This window comes from Erythrolamprus reginae, chromosome 8, assembly GCF_031021105.1.
Source record: "Erythrolamprus reginae isolate rEryReg1 chromosome 8, rEryReg1.hap1, whole genome shotgun sequence".
Taxonomy (NCBI): Eukaryota; Metazoa; Chordata; class Lepidosauria; order Squamata; family Dipsadidae; genus Erythrolamprus; species Erythrolamprus reginae.
The window spans coordinates 23,311,939-23,324,203 of NC_091957.1; the positions used below are offsets into that span (position 1 = coordinate 23,311,939).

Consider the following 12,265-nt stretch of genomic DNA (forward strand, 5'->3'; position numbering starts at 1 on the left):
AGGAAGAAAAACTGGGGTAGGACGGAAGAAGGAAAATGGGGGGGTACAAAGTCAAACATTTATGGTAACACATTGTAATATATATAAGTTATCATGCATATATTTCCTAGAAGGAATATAATGTTTCTTAGTTTCTTAATTGTTATATGTATACATTAAATCATATTTTTAACAAAAATGTTATATTTCCTAATGACTATAAACGTACAGTAAGTAGCAAGTAAATAAGGAGGGAAAAGAAAAGAGAAGGGGAGAAAAGAAAAATCTGCGTTTAGCGCAGACGTTTTTAGGGACGACTTTTGTCTGGAAGTAGTATATGAATAATATGATAAGTAGGTATAGGAGTTAGTTATGCTGGTGAAAGTTGTTAGTGTTATAATGTATATATTAAGTTGGTTGAAAGACAGATAAAAAGAGATATACAGTAGTATGAATTTTATTGCAAATTTAATTGGTTTTTGGTGCTCAATTTTTAAATTGGTTTGAAGTTGATTTAAGTGCTCGAAGGTGCATTTAGTCGTTTAGTGGAATAAAGATTTTACAATAAGTAATTTTTATATTTTTTTTGAGAAACCCATTTATACCAATTTTCCCATATTTCATAGTATTCTGAATCTTTTTTATTTTGTGCTTTCATTGCTGTTTTAGACATTTCAGCGCATTCTATGATTTTTGTAATTATTATGAAAAAAGAAGGTACTGTATTTGATCACATTTCCAAAGGGAGGCATACGATATTCTAGCTGCTGTTATAATTTGTAAGATGAGATATTTTTGTGCTTTAGTAAGATTTTGCCTAAATATACCTAAAAGGTAAAGCTCAGGTTTAAGTGGCAATTTAATTGACATGACTTGGTCAATTAGATTTTGAATTGTTGTCCAATATTTTTGTGCAAGTGGGCATGTCCACCATGTGTAGTAATATGTTCCCGGTTTAGTTTTGCATTTCCAACAAGTCGGTGAAAAGTTGGGGAACATTTTGGATATTCTTGCTGGGGGCAAGTGCCATCGATAAAACATTTTCATTTGGTTCTCTTTATAAGACATTGCCGTTGTCATTTTGTAGTTTAATGTCCATGTTTTCTCCTACTCGATTAGGTTAATCGTATACCCAAAATTCTGAGTCCAGGCTATCATGCAACATTTCACTTGTTCTTCAGGATTTTCTTGTATTAGTAAATAATTATATAGTTTTGAAATCATTTTTGTAGAGGGGCCGAAAAGAATCATGTCTATTACATTGTCATTTTGGAATCCAAATTGTTTTTTGTGTTGCTCGTATTTTAATTTAATTTGTAAGTATGTTAGCCAATCTATGTTAATTCCTTGGTCGTTCAATTGTTGTTTGGGTATGAGAGAATCTGATTTGTCGAGTAACTGTTGGTATCTCAAAATTTTGGTGTGGGAGAAAAGGTTAGGAAAAATTAGTAATTCATTGGGAGATATCCATTTTGATATCGAAATATAGTAATTTTTTTTTATAGCAAACCAAATTGTTATTAGAGTTTTACGCAAGTAATGATTTTTAAAGTATTTGGGTATTTTGTGATAATCTGTTGTTAAAAAAGCGTGCCACCCAGCAAGAAGATCGAAACCTTCTAGAGTTAGGAGTCTTGTATTTTTTAGAGTGATCCAATCTTTTATCATTGTTAGGATTGTGGCTTGGTAGTAAATATAAAAATCCGGAAGTCCAAGTCCGCCCCTGGATCGATGATCCTGAAGGTTTTTCAGTTTTATTCTGGCCTTTTTCTTTGCCCAAATAAATTTCTTTATTTGTTTGTGCAAAGTGTTAAAGAAAGATTTCTTCAGATTTATTGGGGCAACTTGAAATAGATAGAGAAACCTTGGAAGAATGTTTGATTTAATAGCAAATATTTTCCCCATAATGGATAAATTTAGTTTCGACCATCTATTGAAATCTTGTTGTATTTCTTTAAGAAGTCGTTCATAATTATCCTTTTTAATCGTAGCATAATTTGAGGTCATCCAAATTCCTAAGTATTTAATTTTTTTGTAGTTTTAATTCTAATTAGTTCTTCCAAGGAAAGTATATCTTTTGGTATCATGTTTTTTGTCAAAATTTGAGTTTTGTTCTTATTAATTTGCAGACCAGATATTTCACCAAATTTATGTATTTCATCAAATAGAATGGGTGCTGTTTGTATGGGATCTTGTAAGATAAATACAATGTCGTCCGCAAAGGCCTGTAATTTGTAATGTTCTTTCTTAATCGTGATACCGTGAATTTGTGGGTTGTTTCTTATAGTTTTCAGAAATGTTTCTATGGCCAGAATAAAAATGAGTGGAGCCAGGGGGCATCCTTGGTGCACACCTTTGGTTATAGAGATTGTGTCTGTGATATCGTTATTGAAAAGGATTTTGACCGATTGAGTAGTATAAATGGTTTTAATTAAATTGAGAAATTTGGGGCCGAAATTCATGTATTCAATTTGATTTATAAGATAATGCCATTGAAGACTGTCGAAAGCTTTTTTAAGATCCATGAATATTAGTGCAATTGTTTTATCATAGTTTTTATCGTAATATTCCAAGGTATTCAGTATGATTCTTGTATTGGTAGAGATGTTTCTTGCCGGTAGGAATCCGTTTTGGTCGGGGTGAATAATTTTGCTTAATATATTTTTTAGCCTGTCCGCGATTATAGATGTAAATATTTTATAGTCGGTATTGAGTAGTGCGATTGGTCTATAATTCTCCAGAAGGTGTCTATTTTGGGTATCCTTGGGGATAAGAGTTATGTAGGTTTCAGACCAGGACCTAGGTAATTTTGCATGTAGGAGTGCGTTATTATAAATGTCTAGAAGTATAGGTGCCATTGTATCGATATGGTATTTATAAAATTCGGATGGGATTCCGTCTGGTCCTGGGGTTTTATTGTTTTTTTGTTTATTGCAGCCTCAATATCTGAGATGGAGATTGACTTGTTTAGGAGTGTTCTTTGATCATCTGTTATCATGGTTTTTTGTTCATTTGTTTGTAAATATTTCAACAGTAAATCGGCATCCAGATTTGAGGCTTTATAGAGTTGTTGGTAATAATTTTGGATAATTTGTTTTTTATCGGAGTTAGTCGTTTTTAAGTGTCTGGAGGGGTCAGCTAAAGAATCTATGTTTCTATCAGATTTTTGGTGGGCTAGCTTGAGTGATAGCCACCGTCCTGGTTTGTTGGTGAATTCGAAGTGTGTTTGTTTTGCGTTCTTAATTTTTTGGGCGATGTGTTGTTGTGTTATTAGATTTATTTCATGTTTAATCGTTTTTGTTTCTAATAGAATTTTATTATTTTTAGGGTCGTTATAGAGTGCTTTTTCGGCTTCTTGGAGAGATATATTTAATTTGTGAAGTTGAGCATATTTTTCTTTATTCTTATTTGCAGTATATGAAATATAAATGCCGCGTATGTAGGCTTTTGTGGCGTCCCACGCTATTTCGTTGGGTGTTTCACCATTGAAGTTGATTTTGATAAAAGGGGGGATATCATTTTGTATTTTGTGTTGGAATTGTTTTTGATTAATAACCGTTGAGTACATCGACCATCTATGGGGAGTGTTGTGAGTATTGTCTCTTATCGTCAGTAGTAGGGGATTGTGATCTGCCCAAGTTGCATTAAGTATTTGAATGCCAATAATTTGATTTATGGTTTCTAGGTTAGACCAAGCCATGTCAATACGTGAACAGGTTCGTGGGGGGGAGAAAAAAAAGTATACTGTGTGGATTCAGGGTTAAAATATCTCCAGATGTCTTTTAAAGCAAATTCATAAATTATTTGTTTGAAGGTTGAAGGAATAATATTACGAGTACGGTATTTAGAATTGCCTTTGTAGTCTTTGCTTGCATCTACTATTGCGTTGAAGTCTCCAATTATTACAAAGTTACCTAGATCTAATTCTAATATTTTTTTGTGCAGATTTTTAAAGTAAGTGGATTGTTTAACGGATGGTGCATATATTGTTATTATATTTATTGTTTTCTTGTTTTGTAGGGTTATTTGAACAATTAGTAATTGGCCGTTGTCGTCAGTATGTATTAATTTTGGAGAATAAATTTTTTAACATATAGGACTATGCCTCTCTTTTTTTCGGCAGCGGAAGCACAAAAAATTTCGAATTCAAATTCAAATTTGGGGATGGCTAATAGAGTGATCTCTTCGTTTTTAATATGGGTTTCTTGCAATGAAATTATGTCATAATTATTTTCAAACAATTTGTGAAATATTTTTTGTCTCTTTTTATATGAATTCAGACCATTGATGTTGGTTGAGAATACTGTAAAGTAATTTTAGGTTGTTTACTGTTGCAGTGTGGGTTCCTTAGATTTCTCTTTTCTTGCTTCTGCTCTTGCCCGGGTAACTGGTCCATATCTGATTGATTCGCCATTCTGATTTTGGGGTTCTTGGTCCTTGTTTGTTAAGTTGTCATCGGAAGTGCTTTCTTCGTTTGGGAGAGTATCTCTGGCATCAAATTCTTTCATGGCAGTCTGGTCCATTTTCAAGATGTGAGCATAGAAATCTCTTGCGTCCTCAGGTGAAGAGATTTTGTATTTTTTGTCCAGAAGTGTAATTGTCATACCCTCTGGTATCATCCACCTAAATTGTATGCCTTTTATATATATTATTATATGTGTATATTTGTAACAATTCAAGTAGAATGCTTGGCTGCATAGCTAGAGGTGTAACAAGCAGGAGAAGAGGGAGATTGTGATCCCGCTGTATAGAGCGCTGGTGAGACCATATTTGGAATACTGTGCTCAGTTCTGGAGACCTCACCTACAAAAAGATATTGATCAAATTGAACGGGTCCAAAAACGGGCTACAAAAATTGTGGAAAGTCTCAAGCATAAAACGTATCAAGAAAGACTTCATGACCTCAATCTGGACAGTCTGCAGGACAGAAGGGAAAGAGGGGACACGATTGAAACATTTAAATATGTTCAAGGTTCAGGAGGGAAGTGTTTTTAATAGGAAAGTGAAGACAAGAACAAGGGGCCACAATCTGAGGTTAGTTGGGGGAAAGATCAGAAGCAACGTGAGAAAATATTATTTGACTGAGTCGTAGATGCTTGGAAAAAACCTCCAGCAGACGTGGTTGGAAAATCCACAGAAACTGAATTTAAACATGCCTGGGATAAACATATATCCATCCTAAGATAAAATACAGGAAATAGTAGAAGGGCAGACTTGATGGACCATGAGGATGTTTTTTGCCGTCAATCTTCTATGTTTCTATTGTGTATTTTACACAATCTGGATTCCGCACTCCTGCACTCAGATCATGATCGCTTGCCTTTAAGGGCTGTCAATTGAGCCGATTGACACGCAGTGTCTCCCAGGGTCCTTGCTCGCCCAGAAGGGCTCCCACCCAGGAGCTTGGCTCGCTGAAGTATTCTGAAGCCTTGCAAGAGGGTTTTTTTCCCACCCTCTTCTCCTTGCCATTCTAGCGGCGGCCATTTTAACTGCTTGAACCTTTCTGCCGCCATTTTAAAAGGGTGCAAGAAATGTTACTTAATGGCTTCACCACCAATGCAAGATCAGGATCCAAGGGAGACACCCCCCCCATCACTTAATGACCGGGGGGGGGGATGTGCCAACTGGGGAACTCTGGGAATTTACAAGTTCCTCGAGGATTGATCCCAATTTTATTTTTCTCCTGTTGGTTTCCTTTCCTCCTTTCCAGCTTTTGTCACTAACTCCCTGATGAATCCCATTTGGATGGTGAAAACCAGAATGCAACTAGAAAGAAGGTAAAGGGGGGCATAGCTTGGGGGGGGATACTGGGAGTTTATTATTATTTATTTATTTATCAGATTTCTGTGCTGCCCTTCTGGGATTCTGGGCGGCTCACTACAAATAATACAATACAGTGGTACCTCTACCTAAGAACGCCTCTATTTAAGAACTGTTTTAGATAAGAACCAGGTGTTCAAGATTTTTCTGCCTCTTCTCAAGAACCATTTTCCACTTACAAACCTGAGCCCGGAAAAATTTCCCAGGAAATTTGAGAGCAGCATGAAGGCCTGGCCACTTTCCTGCCATTCCCCCTTTAATCCTGGCCATCTCAGGCTTTCCTGGCGCTTAAGGAGACTTTGGCAGTCCAGAGCGAACAAAGCATTTTCCTTTCTCTGGGCGCTTGGAGAGGGAATAAACCTCTGCCAGTGCCCAGAGAAAAGAAACGCTCCCTTCTGTCTGGGCAACGACTGTCCTCCTCTTCTTCCTCCCACCCAAATTCTGAGCTTTTATTTCTTTCCTAATGGGTTTGCACGCATTCTTTGCTTTTACATTGGTTTCTGTGGGAAAAATTGCTTCTTCTTACAAACTTTTCTACTTAAGAACCTGGCCACGGAATGAATTAAGTTCTTTAGAAGTACAGTGATCCCTCGAGTTTCGCGATCTCGTTCTTCGCGAAACGCTATATCGCGATTTTTCCACCCGATGACATCATACGTCATCACCAAGAGTCACTTCTCTGTCTCTTTCTCTTTCTTTCCTGTCATTCTCTGCTTCAATCATTTTCTCATTTCCTTCCTTTCTCATCTTTCTTTCTCTCTTTCTCTATCTTGCTTCTTCCTCTCTCACACTCTTCCTCCCTCTCATCTCTTTCTTTCCTTCTCTCTCTTTCTCTATCTCTCCCCCTCTTGCTCTCGAGCGGCCGCCTAGCAGCTGATCTGCTCGGCAGCGTAGCACCAGCGAGGAGCCGAAGATCCGGGTTTCCCCACCCGGATGTTCGGCTCCTCGCTGGTCCCCAATTCCGCCAACATCAGGCTCTCCACACGCCCTTTCGCCGTAACACGAGAGCCTTCCGAAAACTCTTTCCGAGCGCCTCAGAGCAGCACCCCCACCCCTCTTTGATTCCCTCAACCCACCCGGCCCCTTGCTCCCCTTTTCCACACTCCAACCGAGAGAGGAGTCCGCGCTGCTCCGGCTGCCGTGTCTCCTTCTCCCTCCTCCTCTTCTTCCCCGCTCTTCCATCCTCCGTCGCCGAGGTCGCCAGGAAGGGAGAAGAAGAGTCAATGAACGGCGCCAGCCGCCGCCTCGCCCAACGCAAAGCGCGAGAGCCCAGACCCGGAGGCAACCCGCTCGCTGTCCGCGGCGCTTCGAGTTTCTCCTCCCGGAGGCGCGCTCGGCGCTCGCTGCAACCGAAGATCCGGGTTTCCCCTTTCCGTGGGCAGCGGACGAAGGAACCTTCCCTGGGTCTTCCCCCGCTGCAGCGAGCGCCGAAACCCGGATCTTCGGCTCCTCGCTGGTGCTATGCTGCCGAGCAGATCAGCTGCTAGGCGGACGAAGGAACCTTCCCTGGGTCTTCCCCCGCCGCCCACGCAAACTCCACCATCTGCGCATGCGCGACCATGGAAAAAAGGGCGCGCATGCGCAGATGGTGTTTTTACTTCCGGAACCCTACATTGCGAAAAACCGATTATCGCGAGGGGTCTGGGAACAGAACCCTCGCGATAATAGAGGGATCACTATACCACTTTATGTGAAGAAATCAAATCTTTAAATGTGCTTAAAAAAACTTCGCTACTAAAAACATAAAAATTAAATTTGCATTCATTCTAAAAACCCCTACATGTTTAAGGAACAGACAGCCACATTCACCTTCCTGTTGAAGTCCCATCTGTCTTAAAAGTTGTGAACTTGAGATTGTTGCGCTAGAGCAGGGAGGGCTATTTTTTTTGTCGTTGCACGCCAAACGTGTGCACAAAAGCACATGCACCCGCCCATAATACAATGCACACCCCACGCATGCCCCGCCCCCTGTGCATGTGCACGGCCCAACTTCATGCCATTGTACCCATTCCCCTGTGCATGCATGTATGACTCACTATGCGCCAGAAGTTCGGCAAAAGTTCGGGGTTCGGGAGGCCGCTGGGAAGCCACGCCGCCCGGCTGTCACCTTTTAAAACAGCCGGGGGGCTTCCCAGCAGCCTCCCGAACACTGAACCCGGAAGTTCGGGTTTGGCGTTCGGCTTCGGGAAGCTGCTGGGAAGCCCCCCGGCTGTTTTAAAAGGTGACAGCCGGGCTGCGCGGCTTCCCAGCAGCCTTCCGAACCCCGAACTTTTGCCGAACTTCCAGGTTCGGGGTTCAGGAGGCTGCTGGGAAGTCCCGCAGCCAGGCCATCAACTTTTAAAACAGCCGGGGGGCTTCTCGGCGGCCTCCTGAACACCGAACCCGGAAGTTCGGGTTTGGCGTTCGGGAGGCCGCCGAGAAGCCCCCGGGCTGTTTTAAAAGGTGACAGCCGGGCGGCAGCGTTTTTTTGCGGGGGGGGGGGGGGTTGTTGTTGCACGGATTAATTGACTTTACATTGTTTCCTATGGGAAACAATGTTTTGTCTTACGAACCTTTCGTCTTACGAACCTCCCCCGGGAACCAATTATGTTCATAAGACGAGGTATGACTGTATAATAAATTATATACCCTCGAGTATAAGAAGTACCTTAGTTTTTGGGGAGGAAAATAGGAAAAAGAATCTGCTTACCAGATATTCATCTGGTTAGCATCCTTAGTCTGGTCAGTTTCAGCACATTATTTTATCCCCTGGTTAAGGTTTTAAGAAACCTTATTTGGAGAGAGTAACAATGAAAGAGCTTGCAAGCCAGTAAGAGATGAGAACATTGTTAGAACCTGGTTAGGGCTGGAAAGAAAAATTCTGAGCAAGTAGAGCAATGAAAAAAAAAACCCTGCAAAGGCTTGGAAAACATTCTTTGCAGAGTAACAATGAAAGAGCTTGTACGTGGTAAGAACTGGGAATACCTGGTTAGGACTGGAAAGAAATGTACTTGGAGCAAGTTAAGAGTAATGAAAAAAAACCCTGCAAAGATTTAAAGTTTGGAAAACATTATTTGCAAAGAGTAACAATGACAGAACCTGCAAGGTAAGAACTGGGAAGCTCATGAGCTGGGGTGGCGCAGCAGGTAGAGTGCTGTACTGCAGGCCACTGAAGCTGACTGTAGATCTGTAGGTCAGCGGTTCAAATCTCATCACCGGCTCAAGGTTGACTCAGCCTTCCATCCTTCCGAGGTGGGTAAAATGAGGACCCAGATTGTGGGGGCAATACGCTGGCTCTGTTAAAAAGTGCTATTGCTAACATGTTGTAAGCCACCCTGAGTCTAAGGAGGGCGGCATAAAAATCAAATAAATAAATAAATAAATTAGCACCTAGTTAGGACTGGGGGGGGGGGAAGCTTCGGGAAAAAAAGCTGCAGAGTATAAGACACACCTGAATTTTCAGCCTCTTTTAGGGAGGAAAACGGTGTGTCTTATACTCTGAAAAATACGGTAAATTAAGTTAAATTTCTATTTTGAGGGGGATAGAACTGGCTAATGAGGGCATTCCTGCTTTACTGACTAGTTATAAACACCAGAATAGGCCCCAGTGAACTATTAAAAATCTAGTTAAACCTGCCACTCATTTGCGGATTTGTTCTGCACCCGCTAGAGTTCGCGGCTCGAAGCAAATGAACACCCTCCAATGCGCCAGGTATGTTTACCGCTCCGAAGGCATCCGGGGTTTTTACCGAGGCCTGACCGCCTCCTACGCGGGCATCTCCGAAACCATCATCTGTTTCGCTATTTACGAGAGACTGAAGCAGCTCTTAAAAGATCCCAGCCGGTCTCCTTTCACCGGAAACCCGGAGAAGAATTCCACCAATTTCCTCGGAATCACGGTCGCTGCCGCCATTTCAAAAGGATGTGCGTCTTGCATCGCTTACCCCCACGGTAGGTTTTTTTCCTCCATTTTCATCCACATGTTTCTAAACCTCCCCTGGCCTAGCACAAGACCTTGTCCTTGAAGGATTTGCCTCTTCTTTTTTTAACAACACCGTAATCCCCTGTATTGGGGTAAAGTCTAACCAATTGAATGGAGCTAGCAGTGTTTTTACTGGCCCCTCCTTGCCTTTCCAGTCGCCAAGTACACATAGTCTTTCTTACTAGTTGTCTTTCATTTTTTTACTTCTATGCTGCCTAATCCTGTAGGACTCTTTGTCATAATCGGCAAACCAAGATACTACAGTACAGAGAGATTGCAGAGAAAATGCAGAGCAAACCTGAGTAGCCAGAAAAAGAGAAACAGGGTGACTCAGAGAAATAAGCTATGAACCCTAGCTCCCTCTTGTGGCAGTCAGCAACACCTGCAGCCAATATATTGCCAACCCAACAATTATGGGATTACTGAACCACTTGTTATACCAGCAGCAGCCAACTGCTGTTAAGGTGCTTCAGGGCAATTGGTGAGGTGCTTAATTTTTAGATGCTTTCTGGATTTGGAATTTTCCCCCTCTTCACAATGGTGATTTTCTTTTTAACTTTAAAAAAAACCAACCTCGACAACCACAGTATTCAATAATACAATTGATGTTGATTATTGCGTTGTTAATTTAAAGGATTACTATATTATTAATTACCAATGAATAGTTTTGACTCAATGGATCTTTTCAATTCACTTTAATATTAGTTATAGGTATTCCTTGTTTATGTCTGTTGTTGGTACCTTAATTTGTATTTATATTTCAATTTCAAATTAATCAAAATTAAAGTTAATCAAAATTTCTAATTATTTCATTAATATTTCAATGCTTCATTTAATTTCAATTGTTGCTTAAGATATTTCCACCCTTGTATTTGATGCAATGACCTATAGCAATGACTTGTAGTTACGGTAATAATGAATAATATGTAATAAATCTGGAGTTCTGGAGACCTCACCTACACAGTTCTGGAGACCTCACCTACAAAAAGATATTGATAAAATTGAACGGGTCCAAAGACGGGGTGCAAAAATGGTGGAAGGTCTTCAGCATAAAACCTATCAGGAAAGACTTCATGAACTCAATCTGTACAGTCTGGAGGACAGAAGGGAAAAGGGAGACATGATTGAAACATTTTAAAGGGTTAAATAAGGTTCAGGAGGGAAGTGTTTTTAATAGGAAAGTGAACACGAACAAGGGGGCACAATCTAAGGTCAGTTGGGGAAAAGATCAGAAGCAACGTGAGAAAATATTTTATTGAAAGAATAGTAGATGCTTGGAACAAACTTCCAGCAGACGTGGTTGGGAAATCCACAGTAACTGAATTTAAATATACCTGGGATAAACATAGATCCATCCTAAGATTAAATACAGGAAACCATATAAGGGCAGACTAGATGGACCATGAGGTCTTTTTCTGCCATCAATCTTCTATGTTTCTTTGTTCTAGTCAACAATCAAAAGCAGTGAATCAGCAAAAATCAGATCAGCAGAAAGCAATAATTATTCCTAATCCTTAATAAGATAGGCTTAAAGATAAATAGCTTAAAAGTCAGATTAAATAGAAAGAATAAGTTTAAATAAATTCAAATTAATTAAATCAAAGATTATTTCCAAAGATTATTTCATGGTGGAGGCTTTCGCTTAGCCTGCAGAATTAAAGAGATTTTTATGCCACCCACCAATCGGAGCTGAATTTAAATTGCAGGCTAACATTTCGCTTCTCCCTGTCCCCCCCCTCCCCCAGAGGTCATCCGAACGAGGCTACGCGAAGAAGGAACCAAGTACCAGTCCTTCCTCCAGACGGCCCGGCTGGTCTTCCAAGAAGAAGGATATTTCGCTTTTTACCGCGGACTTTTCGCCCAGCTTATGAGGCAGATCCCGAACACGGCGATTGTTCTGTCCACCTATGAATTGATCGTGTACCTGTTAGAAGAGCGAGTCAAGTAGCCGTCCGAAACCGTATGCAGCCAGTTACGACAAAAAAGTTTTTAAAAAAATATAAATTAAGCCCGACGATTGTGGGACAGTTCACAACACACTAGGGAGAAGAAAAAAACAGAAACTTTTAAATGGACAGTTTGCTCGCTGGATACTGTGCTTGAAAAGGGGCCATTTCTCCTCTACACCTGCCCCCCCCTTTTATTTTCTTACCCCCACTGCCCAGTGCAAGTTTCCCTCCAGAATCTTTTGTTTTCAAAGGTATGTATGTTAATAAGGGTTTTGCTTTGTTTTTTTAACTTAAATGAGACACGGTTCAGAAATTAAAAAGAATGACCGGATTAAATTGTACTATTTAATTCCTATGGATGCTGTTGGGTGATATTATTATTATTATTATTATTATTATTATTATTATTATTATTATTATTATATCATCTTCATAATCATCTCCATCATCGTGGGAGATGTTCCTTTGGGGGGGGGGGTGGAAACTGCCATTAGCTATGAAATGTTTACAGGGGCGTGGAAAATGGTTGGGATATGTTGGCGTTTAAGGTACAGTG

At 40.5% G+C, this 12,265-nt stretch overlaps 1 protein-coding gene across 1 annotated transcript in view; it reads left to right on the forward strand.

The window, feature by feature from the left end:
- Positions 1 to 12,064, forward strand: part of SLC25A33 (solute carrier family 25 member 33) — a 30,963-nt gene extending 18,899 nt beyond the window's left edge. Inside the window, exons 5-7 of the mRNA XM_070759239.1 lie at positions 5,690 to 5,756; positions 9,449 to 9,729; positions 11,506 to 12,064. Of these exons, the coding sequence (XP_070615340.1) occupies positions 5,690 to 5,756; positions 9,449 to 9,729; positions 11,506 to 11,708 (551 nt within the window). The 3' untranslated portion in view covers positions 11,709 to 12,064. The remainder of the gene's footprint in view (positions 1 to 5,689; positions 5,757 to 9,448; positions 9,730 to 11,505) is intronic.
- The last annotated feature ends 201 nt before the right edge of the window (positions 12,065 to 12,265 follow it).